This window comes from Cololabis saira, chromosome 16 (genome assembly GCF_033807715.1).
Source record: "Cololabis saira isolate AMF1-May2022 chromosome 16, fColSai1.1, whole genome shotgun sequence".
Lineage (NCBI taxonomy): Eukaryota > Metazoa > Chordata > Actinopteri > Beloniformes > Belonidae > Cololabis > Cololabis saira.
The window spans coordinates 4,468,775-4,481,702 of NC_084602.1; the positions used below are offsets into that span (position 1 = coordinate 4,468,775).

Genomic DNA, 12,928 nt, shown 5'->3' on the forward strand with positions numbered 1-12,928 from the left:
TCCATGGACCACTGGTTCTTGGGGTAACTGTACCAAATATTAATGTCCATGGACCACTGGTTCTTGGTAACTGTACCAAATATTAATGTCCATGGACCACTGGTTCTTGGGGTAACTGTACCAAATACTAATGTCCATGGACCACTGGTTCTTGGTAACTGTACGGGTCACTGTCAAGTGCAACTGCCTTTAATTTAAGCCCATAATCAGCTGTTATCCTGTCTTCTCCACTAGTTGCAGCTGTTTTTGCTGATGTTTTACCACTCAGTGAGAGTAAGGGGGCTGGTCCAGTGGGGAAGTGACGTCAATGCATACCCTCTATTGAAGGTGATGTGCAAACACACAATAAAAACTCCCAAGGAGACGCAGGCTTTGGTTCAGTTAGATCAATCTTTACTGGAGCAGCAGAGAGACACATGAACACGCAGACGTGACATCGTGACCTACAGCAACAGCAGGGTGGGCAGGGACGCCAGGGACATCTCCTGCCGACACGCCAGGGACGTCTCCTGCCGACAAGTCGTGACAACGAAAAAAGGCCACGGACAAAATCACAACAAAACATCACCAAAAAAATACACGTCTCCAAGTTCCCTCGTTCATTTGGAAACTATATACACTCCCTTTTCAGACCGGTTTTAAAAAGTCTCTGTGGCCTGCAAGAAATATAATCTCATAAATTAACCAAACAGGAGCAGCTGCATCAAAACTAATAAGAACGTGGATAACGCTAATTAACAGATGATACAAATAAATACTATTACATTTGTTATTCTAACTTGATTGTGATGACGTCATCAGACTGAGTGGCAGCGCGTCTCCATCTGCTCGTCATTAAACTGGTTCCTAAAAAAACCCAACTGAAATCCCAAAAGAAACAAAAGCACACTGCAGAAGGCCGACGCGGCTCCACCTGCCGGGTCGTAGCGGACGCTGCTCAGAAGCGGGAAAACGGGACGTGGCAGGTTTGGTTTGTGTCTGTTGCCGCTGGGCTCCACACAATGATTACAATAAAGCACTGATTTTAGTATTTACTGGTTAAAATCTGGTTTTAGCTCGAACTTCATGTGACCTGCAAATCAAACCAGCGCTAACTGGAACCCTGAAAGAGCGATACCGCCACTTGTAGCCAGTGACCCGCTCCGCACCGCCCACTTCTGCTGCACCCTCTTTCTGGGCATGCAAGCAATGCGTCCGTCTAGTCCGGAGGGCAACAGGAGCAAAGAGCGGAACGCACGCTTTCATCCGCGGCTGCAGCCACAGCTCCCGTCTTCTGTCCACGGTAGTAAACATTGGATGCACTTGGGAGTGGAAATCAGCTGCACAAGTGTGGTATAATGACCCAGCGGTGAGGACGCAGCTAGAATCCATCATCAAAGTCTCCATCGCAGCCGTAATCTGAAAGATAAGAGGTAGACACGGAGAGGTTACATACATAACTGCATTTAAAAACAAATTGACGAGTGTGGTTTTTACGCGTGTTGGACAGAAACGGACCAGAGCTGCCCAACAGGCAAGGAGAACCACCTGGAGCACGCCTGGAGCTACAAGCATTTCTAACAGGATTTCAAAATAGTAATTTTGCTCACATCTTTACCAACATTAAGATTGTTTTTCATTTTTAGAGAGAAGTCCATCCATCCATCCATCCATCCATCCATCCATCCATCCATCCTCCCCTGCTTATCCGTTCCCGGGTCGCGGGGGCAGCAGTCTCAACAGAGATGCCCAGACTTCCTTCACCCCAGACACTTCCTCCAGCTCTTCCTCCGGCTCTTCCTCCGGCTCTTCCTCCGGCTCTTCCTCCGGCTCTTCCTCCGGCTCTTCCTCCGGCTCTTCCTCCGGCTCTTCCTCCAGCTCTTCCTCCAGCTCTTCCTCCAGCTCTTCCTCCAGCTCTTCCTCCAGCTCTTCCTCCAGCTCTTCCTCCAGCTCTTCCTCCAGCTCTTCCTCCATCTCTTCCAAGGGGAGTCCGAGGCGTTCCCAGGCCGGCCGAGAGACATAGTCTCTCCAGCGTGTCCTGGGTCTTACCGAGGTCTCCTCCCGGAGGGACATGCCTGGAACACCTCCCTAGGGCCATGTAAACACCAATAACCCATTTGAATAACCGGAATTTGCTCATATTCCGGTTTTTAAAAACCCAAAAATGACCCCTGGATTACTCCTTTTCTAACCCGAATATTGGGTCATGTAAACGCCAAACCGGATATCCCCATCAAAAGGAACAGGAATTTGTTTTCTGCATGTTCTTTTCTCAAGGAATCTTGGTCTTTTGAGTCCAGGAAGTTCTTATGAACACGGAGAAATGCAAGACCAGGAAGAGACTAATCACTTCATAAATGTAATGAAAGATATGAACATTCTGACATTTGTAGACGGTAGAAAGTACCGGGATAGAAGATTTACAAGAAGGTGAGCGAAAAGTTGCGCGAAGCAGGTTTTGTACGAACGCCAGACCAGATCAAGCTCCGCTGGAAGACGCTGGAAAAGGAGAACTACAGGACCGAGAAACAAAACGACTTCTACTGGGCTGTTGATTATCCACCGTGCTGCTGTTATTGTTGTTGTTTTGGATTTGGATACAGGAAGAAGAAGCAGAAATGACGGGAATTGCATCATGACGTTCTCTGTGCGTCGCTGGTTTGATCCAGATATCCCAAATGATTAATTACCATGTAAACAGGGATAACCCTGTTAACTCACGCATAGAAACACATTATTCCCAATGTTTCAGTTACCGGAATATTGACCTTAACCCCAATTTTGACTGCATGTAAATGTAGTCATTGAGTCATTGTCCTTCCACACCTTCCCCCTACTCCTTTTTCCTTCACCCACTCTAACTTCAGAACCTCCACCTTTCCCACGTGCAGAAGCAAGATCATGGTTCGTTTGGCTTTTCTCCGGTTGCTCCGGTTAAAAAAACTTTGAGTTTGAGTGTGTTGACCTCTTAAGACTGTCAAAACACATGAAAGATATTGTGTTATTACCATTTTAATTTGAACAAAACAAAAAAAACAAAGTCTATCCCTCCTACAACCTCATCTTTTCACCGTTTGAGGAAGTAAAACAATCTATTTTCCTCACAGACATCAGCAGACGTCTGGTCAAACCCCAGAAATGATCACTGCAAGTATAACAAACTGCAGCTGAAATTTTGTCTTTTTTTGTCCTTAAATAAAACAAAAACACTGAAGTATGTCTCATTTGTTTTATACATTGTGCTTATTTTCAAACCAGTGCCCACAACTACACGAGTTGTTAGCTAGCTGAGCTAAGTATTTCCAAAAAGGAAAGAAGGATGCCGCACAATACTGCACCCATTAGCAACACCTGATGGTGGATAAATACTACACCAGATTTGAAGAACCAAAGAGAAAACCAGATCAGGATTTGGAGAAGGGAAAATAAATTATACAAAAAATTCTGTAAATGGCATAATTGTATAAATTACATAATTGTATAAAATTGTATGAGCATAGTGCAGTCGGTCGGTCATGAGACTACAATTAGTTCTCTTAGGCACCTATACCACGTATCAGCTAACATGTTAGCATTGTACTGGCGCCACAATGGGTGGAAATTGTTAAAAATTTACCAATTCTGGTTCCATTATCGATATCGCATATTGATTCTGTTCTCTCATCGATTCTCATCCAGTTATATACGGTAGAAATATGGTACAAATGACTTTGGTTGCATTTACACTTTAATTTCAAGTATGCACCAATATTTAAATCAAAGCTGAAAAACAGGAACCTTTTCAAATGAACATTGCAACATAAATACAAACACAACGATCAACTTTAGCACATTAACATGTTTCAGCGTGTTGGAGGCATTTCCCCCCTTCGGTGTGATCAAAGCTCTGCACGTGTTGCAACCAAGCGCCAACCATCTCACGTCCACATTGATGCTCATGCAGAACTACGCCTTTCGCCAAGCAACTATCCAGCATCGGGTAATAGCGCAACGGCAGCTTTGCAGATATTTCAGTGAGATTCGGCTGAAGGAGCTGAGAGCAAAGCTAACTGTGATTGACATGCAGTGAGCGCGTTCTTGAGGGCTCGCTGAGAAACATGGCTGGTCTTCAAAAACCGATGCGTCACGTGACCGAATGCTTCGTCCATTGTTGTACAGTCCGTGGTTGCACCTGGCCCTAGTATTGTCCTTTTTCATGAAATTTAACCAACCTTTGGAGCGTTTCTGCCCCAACGTCATGTTGGAAACATCCCGAGTCAAAGGCAACGAAGGAGTGGCTTCGTATAAACCTTTCAAGGTCCTGGAGTGGCCTAGCTAGTCTCCAGATCTCAACCCCATAGAAAACCTTTGGAGGGAGTTGAGAGTCCGTGTTTCCCAGCGACAGACCCAAAACATCACTGCTCTAGAGGAGATCTGCATGGAGGAACGGACCAAAATACCAGCAACAGTGTGGGAAAACCTTGTGGAGACTTACAGAAAACCTTTGACCTCTGTCATTACCAACAAAGGGTATATAACAAAGTATTGGGATGAACTTATGTTATTGACCAAATACAGTATTTTCTGGACTATAAGCCGCATCCACTCTATTTAAAAAAAAATAATAAAAGAAAGATATACAAGCCGCATCCGCTCTATTTAAAAAAAGATATGCAAGCCGCAGATGTTTCTGTTGTTAGATTAGATATTTACTACATGTACAGAACCATTTTGAACTGTAAATGATGTACATGTTTGTACCTAAATAGATCCTTTCCTAACAGTGTCTTTTAACACGGCAGCAACTTTGCTTTGACTGATTAAAACGGGACAGAACCAAGAGAAAATAACCGGTATTTATTTATCTATTTATCTGTTTGAAATCTGCTTCTACCTACTTCTATCTGCTAAAGTAGAAGTAGCGTATTCTTATTTGCATTTATTTTGTCTTAGTTTTGATTCTAATTCCAGTTAGAGCGCCCCGAGCGGTGGAAGAAAAATCCACAGAATAGCCTTTGTATAAACTGCATGGTTGAAAACCTATGAAAAAAGTAGCGGCTTATAGTCCAGAAAATACGGTACTTATTTTCCAATATAATACATTCTTTAAAAATCAATGGGATTTTTGGGGATTTTTTTCCCCATTTTGTCTCTCATAGTTGAGATATACCTGTGAAGAAAATGACAGGCCTCTTATCTTTTTAAATGGGAGAACTTGCACACCAAAGTAAACACTACCAATGGATTAAAATCTCATTGGCCAAATATTCTGTACAATTTAGAATTTAAAACTGTGTGTGTGTTGAAACTGACCGTTGCTACCCATCAAGTCCATGGCACTGACGCAGGGATCGTCTTCCTCCTCGTCTTCCTCGTCTGCCGCTGCGTCGTCGTAGTGGACCGGCCCACTCTCCACCACCACCCCACTGGCAGGGGCCTCGGCTGCTACCGGCAGGGGGTTGGGGGCGGCAGCCTGGAGAAACACGAGAAACAGTATGTGAGTTCGGAGTGGATATACATCGCTGATATATTCCTTTATGAAAGGGGTCTTTTCTTCTTTTCTTTCAAATTTTTTCCTTTTTTCTTCTTTTTTTTCCTTTTTTTCTCTATTTTTCTTCCTTTTTCCTTTCTTTTTTAATCTCGACATTTCAACTTTTTTCTCGACATTTCGACTTTTTTCTCAAAATTGTACTTCAACATTAATCTCGACATTTCGACTTTTTTCTCGACATTTTGACATTTTTCTCAAGATTGTACTTCAACATTAATCTCGACATTTCGACTTTTTTCTCAACATTTCGACTTTTTTCTCAACATTTCGACTTTTTTCTCAAGATTGTACTTCAACATTAATCTCCACATTTCGACTTTTTTCTCAACATTTCGACTTTTTTCTCGACATTTTCGACTTTTTTCTCGACATTGTACTTCAACATTAATCTCCACATTTCAACTTTTTTCTCGACATTTCGACTTTTTTCTCAACATTTCGCCTTCATTCTAAGGCAAGACTTCTCTCGAAATTTTGACTTTTTTCTCGACATTTCGACTTTTTTCCCGAGATTGTACTTCAACATTAATCTCGACATTTCAACTTTTTTCTCGACATTTCAACTTTTTCTCGACATTTCGACTTTTTTCTCGACATTTCGACTTTTTTCTCAACATTTCGACTTTTTTCTCGACATCTTCGACTTTTTTCCCGAGATTGTACTTCAACATTAATCTCCACATTTCAACTTTTTTCTCGACATTTCAACTTTTTCTCGACATTTCGACTTTTTTCTCGACATTTCGCCTTCATTCTAAGGCTTATACAAGACTTCTCTCGAAATTTTGACTTTTTTATCGAGATTGTACTTCAACATTAATCTCCACATTTCGACTTTTTTCTCAACATTTCGACTTTTTTCTCGACATTTTCGACTTTTTTATCGAGATTGTACTTCAACATTAATCTTGACATTTCGACTTTTATCGCGACATTTCGACTTCTTTCTCGACATTTCGCCTTTCGCCATTTGCCTTCATTCTAAGGCTGATACAAGACTTTTCATGTTTTGCGGCTCCAGACATATTTGTTTTTTGTGTTTTTGGTCCAATATGGCTCTAAAACATTTTGGGTTGTCGACCCCTGCTTTATGAGATACATGATGAAAAAAAACAACCACAAAAAAAAACAAAAAAACAATAAGCATTGTGTAGAAATGTGCATGCGGGGGACGGTTAGTGTGGGAGATTTGTCACAGCAGTAAATAAAGCACCGGTGTGACCTCTTTCAACGGATTACAATTCTTTACAATCTCCTTTTGGAGCTAATTTTACAACCTGCAGAGTGTACAATGTATTTCTATCCCACAAAGGGTCATCAATTAATCCCAGTTCTCTTCCTGGATCAGAAAAGGCCTGTGAAATCAGTGGTGGGCGAGGGTTTGAAAAAAAGCATCATTAGGGTGCCTCATTTGATTATTTTCTCTTTTTGCATTTCCTGCTTAACATCGTCCCGGTTACGCCGTCAACGGTTCACATGAATATGAAGGAACCTGCAGGTGATTCTGTTACATGCCCAAGGGGGGGCATCTGATCACAAATCAAACCCCCCAAAGCTTAAGTCAGCAGCAGGAGATGTAAACAAGGCGTGCATTACTAAAAGAAAAACATTTATGGAAATGAGTGAACAACTTAACTGTTGCTGTAAGATTTCCTGATTCATTAACTCAAAGACGTACAAGATACATACGAAATGTTAAACTATGTAAAATACTGCGTTCACAGTTGGTTTGGTTTTCTGGACCGGACCTTTTCTCTCACGAAATCCGACTCCGACATCCGACAAAGGCGACTTCACAGCGGGTTACAGCCACTGAGTGGAAGAAAGACTTTCAGATTGAGCAACTGGAAAACATCTAAAATGGGAAAGAGCTGTTGTGCGATCGACTGTACTCATAGATTTAGCAAGAAATCGGAGTTATCGTTTTACAGACTGCCGAAAAGTAAGCTTAAGAGAGACAAATGGATCGCTGCAATTCACAGAAACAACTGGATTCCAGGCACCGAAACGTGGATTTGTGGTTCCCATTTTGTATCAGGTAATGTTGGATTTTTGGGTAGCTAACGTTAAACGGTCAAATCATAAAGTTCGGTGTCCTCATCACTTTAATTTCTACAACAAATCCTGCCTTGAAGTCAGACCAAGCATCAAGACTTCTGTAAGCCTTCAAGCTTTGCTTCGTGTATTTCCCCGGTGTAGAAATTAAGTACATATAAATATCAGGAAACTGGATTCTTGGCCAAATATTAATGTCCATGGACCACTGGTTCTTGGTAACTGTACCAAATATTAATGTCCATGGACCACTGGTTCTTGGTAACTGTACCAAATATTAATGTCCATGGACCACTGGTTCTTGGGGTAACTGTACCAAATATTAATGTCCATGGACCACTGGTTCTTGGTAACTGTACCAAATATTAATGTCCATGGACCACTGGTTCTTGGTAACTGTACCAAATATTAATGTCCATGGACCACTGGTTCTTGGGGTAACTGTACCAAATATTAATGTCCATGGACCACTGGTTCTTGGTAACTGTACCAAATATTAATGTCCATGGACCACTGGTTCTTGGTAACTGTACCAAATATTAATGTCCATGGACCACTGGTTCTTGGTAACTGTACCAAATATTAATGTCCATGGACCACTGGTTCTTGGGGTAACTGTACGGGTCACTGTCAAGTCCAACTGCCTTTAATTTAAGCCCATAATCAGCTGTTATCTCATCTTCTCCACTAGTTGCAGACATTTTTGCTGATGTTTTGCCACTCAGTGCAAGTAAGGAGTCGTGGTCCAGTGGAGAAGTGACGTCAATTCAGGCCCTCTATTCGGTGCAAGCGTTTCTGCTAAAAAAAGCTCTCTCAGCAGAGTCGGGTTAAACGTTAAGCTCAACCAATCCTTCTCTGGCTTGTTGTGGTAAATGAGGAAGTGTGTGCATGTCCACAGGAGGCGGGAGAAACGGAGCACCAGTTAGCGTATGCTGTCGGTCTTCCAACAGATTTACTATCAAAGAATAGTGTTAGCCTAGAAGGAATGCTTCTTGCAAAGCTGGACAGACTCAGAGACCTTGTTCTGTGACCTTGTCAAACCTTTAAGATGTTTAAGCCTCTTGGAAAATTCCCACATATCTGACTTTTGCTGTCGTCTGCTTCCTGCAGCCCGAGTCTTGAGCTGAACGTGACTCGGGAGGATAAGAGGAGGGAGGAGTGCTGAGCCAGTTTCCACTGGCAGAAATCAAATTCTCTGTCAAGCAAACTGATCATTTCCTCCCATGGTTTGGTTGAAAACTGTACAATCCAATAGAAGGGTCGCCGGAGGGCAGGGAGAGAATCAGATTTTGTTAAGCGAGGAACAATGCAAACACACATCTCCCTTCAGTGCGGCTGCTGTCAGTGAAGTGGCAACATTACATAAGGAGCTGTGAGCGAGGACAAGCCCACGCCGAAGGCAAGGCCCATTTGTTCCCGGTTCCCAGGGGGATGTGTGAGGGGGTTGCTAAGTAACAAGCCTTGTTGACCCGGCCCCCGGTGGCAATGTTTTCTCCCTGGCCGACGGAGCCTGAACTCCCCGAGCTCGGCCATTCAGAGCTGCCAAGAGCAGATGATTGAGAGGAGACAAAGGCTGGGGGAGGACGAGGGGAGGACGAGGGGAGGTACGACGTGAAGGGATGTGAAGGAATGTGGAGCGAGGAGAGGAAAAATCTGAACCGCAATTCCAAAAGGTTGGGATGCTGTGTGAAATGTAAATACAAACGAAACGCAATGATCTGCACATCTCATGAACCCATATTCACTCTACACCAGGGGTCTGCAACCCACGGCTCTAGAGCCGCATGTGGCTCTTTAGCACCGCCCTAGTGGCTCCTGGAGCTTCTTCAAAAATGTTTGACCTTTCTTTTCCTTTTTTTCTTTTTTTATCTCTTTTTTTCCTTTTTTTATTCCTTTCCTTTTTAATCTCGACATTTCAACTTTGTTCTCAACATTTTGACTTTTTTCTCGACATTTGGACTTTTTTCTCGACATTTCGACTTTTTTCTCAATGTTGTACTTCAACATTAATCCTGACATTTCGACTTTTTTCTCGAAATTTGACTTTTTTCTCAACATTCGAGCCGGAGCATCCCGAGCATCCAGAGCAGCCGGAGCTTCCCGATGAGCCGGAGCATCCAGAGCAGCCGGAGCATCCCAAACAGCCGGAGCAGCCAGAGCTTCCCGAGCAGCCGGAGCAGCCGGATCTTCCCGAGCAGCCCGAACGGTCCGAGCACCTGGAGCATCCCGAGCGGCTGGAGCGACCGGCATCCGTCAGTCACAGGCTCATTAAGGCTCTAGCTTTCTAGACAGTTCCATGTCTGTCTGCTAGAGCTCCGTTCACACTTTCTGCAACATTAAATCAAATGAATCCTCCTCAGGGATTCATCTGTACTTTCGTAATTTATGAGTTTAAGAGTGACAGTCCTGAGACCTGCAATTATTTATTAACTTCATTAACTGAAGAACCTGTTATGACCTTAACTGATGAGTTTTCCAACAACAATCATTGTAAATAAAAGGCTTCCCCTGCAGCAGTGCCAGCCAGTAAAAACCACCAAGGCTTTAGACACTTCAACCCGTGTATACCTCCAAAGACTTCCCGCTCTTCCACAGCGCTGCAAAACATTTAAAACCCTCCGGTACCCCACTCAAGTTAGGCCCTGTCCCAATACTACCACTACCCCTACTTTTCATCCCTACTCCTAAATTCTGCGCGTTCCCGTGAGGGTAGTGGTGTCCCAATTCCTCTTTCCACCTAGGGGGAGTGAAGAAAACGAGAGTAGTGGATATGAATCTGTCCCTACGGGCCGAGGGTTTTCAGAAGCTCACTAGCTGACCTAGGGCCAGAAAAATTTCCCAGAATGCTTTTCGTCGTCATTTGCGGACTGAATAAAAAAAAAAACATGGCGGACATTTCTTATTTTTAGTGAATAAAATCAATATTTTGAGTTAGTTTCTGCATAAAAATGCGTTTTGATTACATTTCTAGCGAGAAATATATATTTTACTTTCATAATATTCACTCAGTGAATGTACATAATCACTAGTTTTCCCGTTGTTGCGAAGATCACGCCAGAATAAAGACTGATTTATGGTTCCGCGTTACACCAACGCAGAGCCTACGGCGTAGGTTACGCGGTAAAGCGCGCCGTACGCTTTACCCTACGCCGTACCCTACGCCGTAGGCTCTGCGTCGATTTAATGCGGAACCATAAATCAGCTCCGGAGCCGGCAGGCAGAAATCCCGAAATATTCTGAGCAAATTTCTTAACAGGCGTAGCTACAACTGTTAGATTTAATCTATTAAACCAACATTGATCTTCCTAAATGATTTATTTCAGCCAGAGGTAATTCTCCACAGAGCTGCAGGTTTCTCCCCGGGACGACGGCGCAGGTTGACCCGGCCGTGAGCTGCTGCTGCTCCGAGCCGGCAGCTCTTATCATCACCGAAAACATCAAATCAAATTTCTTAACAGGCGTTATTTGGATAAACTGAGCCCAGGTTGGGGATCTTTATGGTTACTTTTACGCCTGAAAAAATATTAAAACTTAATAAAGTGGCATATTAACAGCGCTACACCTGAAATTAAAACATCTTTTGGCTCTCAGGTTCCTGATTTTAGGGCTGGTGCTGAAAGTAGGAGTAGTGGGTGTATTGGGACAGGCCCCTGGGAAGATTACAAGTGCCCTAAAATCTGTGGCTTCTTTTTTAGGGGTAGTGGTAGTGAGGGAGGGCTAGTGGTAGAAAGTACGGGGTGTATTGGGATTGGGCCTTAATCTACACCGTTATTGACACCCAGGAAAGACACGCTGGGAGCGAGGGGGGGGGGGACGAATGAACGGCAGCTCACCTGCTCCACGGCCAGCTTCTTCTTGGGCTGTCCGGTGACGAACGGCTGCAACCTGAAACACAGACGGCAGGAGGAACGTTACAGGTACTTCAACCCTTTTGCTTTTTCTTTCTGACCTTGATTCCCTTTAAATGTAGAAAATGGGGATCAGCGCTTCCACAGATGTGGGATGTGAAACGTCTCCAGGAAGATTAAACCTGCAGATGTTATGAACTTCTCCCAGACCGAGACTGAGATATCCATTTCCAGACCTTTTTCCAGATCGGGGGACAATAACATTTTTCCCTGTGAGGTTTGTGCAGATTAAGTTTCGTGCACCGGCTCATATGCAGCTCCTGCTTCTCCTGCTCTCTGTTTCTGAGCCTGTTGCCTGAAAGCATGCATACATTATCACACTCGCCGCTTGGAGAGACACTAAATCTTCAGGAAATCATTTGCTTGTGTTGACAAGTTCACCTCGCAGTAATAAATGTGGTGCAACTAATGAAATCTGGAGTAGGTTTATAAAAACTCACACATGCTGGATTTATACTGGATTTGTTACAGCATTAGTGGTATGAGGGCAGGAATTATATTTTGGATCAGACTCTCGTTGGTCTTTCACGAGGGCAGCGAAATAAAAATAGACTAGTCGGGTTTGTTTTATGGACTGAAACAGAAACGAAGAACAAAAGGAAACGACGTGTAAAAGGCAAAAGTTCAAAAGTGAAGAAATCACAGAAGGCTGTCCAATGAAAATGTAATTCCAGACGGGACTTCAGTCCCTGATCCTCAGCCATCTAATCATCGCAGTTTCCATTTCCAGGCAGCGTTTTGGAACAAAGAGAGGACCGTCGCCCAAGCATCTCCACGCATGACGTCTTAGATGTCTGAGACGGGGCTGGGACAAAGGTCCTGGAGCCAGGAAAGGTCTCCATATTCCTGGATATTTGGTTCAGGAAGCATCATGTCTCTGTTCCCGCTGGAGAGACTGGACTCCATTTGCACATTTCTCCTCCTACAAGGCCTACACACAGTACTGGAGTTGAGGGGGGATGAGGGGGGGATGGCATGCCTCCTGAAATAAAAACGGTCCAAATCACCCCCCCTGTAAAACTGCCATCCCCCCTTCCCATCCCTTATGTCATTTCATCAATGAATGTGGTTTTACTGCTATTTCAACATTTAGAAGCATCACCAGAAAAATAACTTATTTGACAATTTTCACCTGTTTCAAGTCAATTTTCACTTGAAATAAGTATGAAAATCTGCCAGTGGAACAAGATTTATCTTCTCATTACAAGCAAAAAAATCTTGTTCCACTGGCAGATTTTTCTACTTATTTCAAGTGAAAATCTACTTGAAACAGGTGAAAATTGTTGTTTCTTCCAGTGATGAGTCTTGTTTTAAGTGTAATAAGATTTTTTTACTAAAATGAGACATTTTAACTAGAAATAAGACAAATATTCTTGTTAAGATTGTGAGTTTTTGCAGTGATCCATGTTACTTATCCTGTGAAGGACAGAGTCATATTGATAAGTTCAGAAAAGTG

General features: G+C 43.3%; 1 protein-coding gene and 1 long non-coding RNA gene across 2 annotated transcripts in view; one reads left to right on the forward strand and one right to left on the reverse strand.

Annotated features, from left to right (window-relative positions):
• Positions 1–381: 381 nt before the first annotated feature.
• LOC133462641 (transcription factor IIIB 90 kDa subunit-like) overlaps positions 382–12,928 on the reverse strand; it is a 151,838-nt gene continuing 139,291 nt past the window's right edge. The window contains exons 17-19 of the mRNA XM_061743980.1: positions 11,398–11,449; positions 5,272–5,431; positions 382–1,398 (exon numbers count right to left, since the gene is read on the reverse strand). Coding sequence (XP_061599964.1) covers positions 1,361–1,398; positions 5,272–5,431; positions 11,398–11,449 — 250 coding nt within the window. The 3' untranslated portion in view covers positions 382–1,360. The remainder of the gene's footprint in view (positions 1,399–5,271; positions 5,432–11,397; positions 11,450–12,928) is intronic.
• The window catches only part of LOC133462642 (uncharacterized), a 186,977-nt gene continuing 181,496 nt past the window's right edge, over positions 7,448–12,928 (forward strand). Inside the window, exon 1 of the long non-coding RNA XR_009784266.1 lies at positions 7,448–7,547. This is a non-coding gene — a long non-coding RNA (uncharacterized LOC133462642). The remainder of the gene's footprint in view (positions 7,548–12,928) is intronic.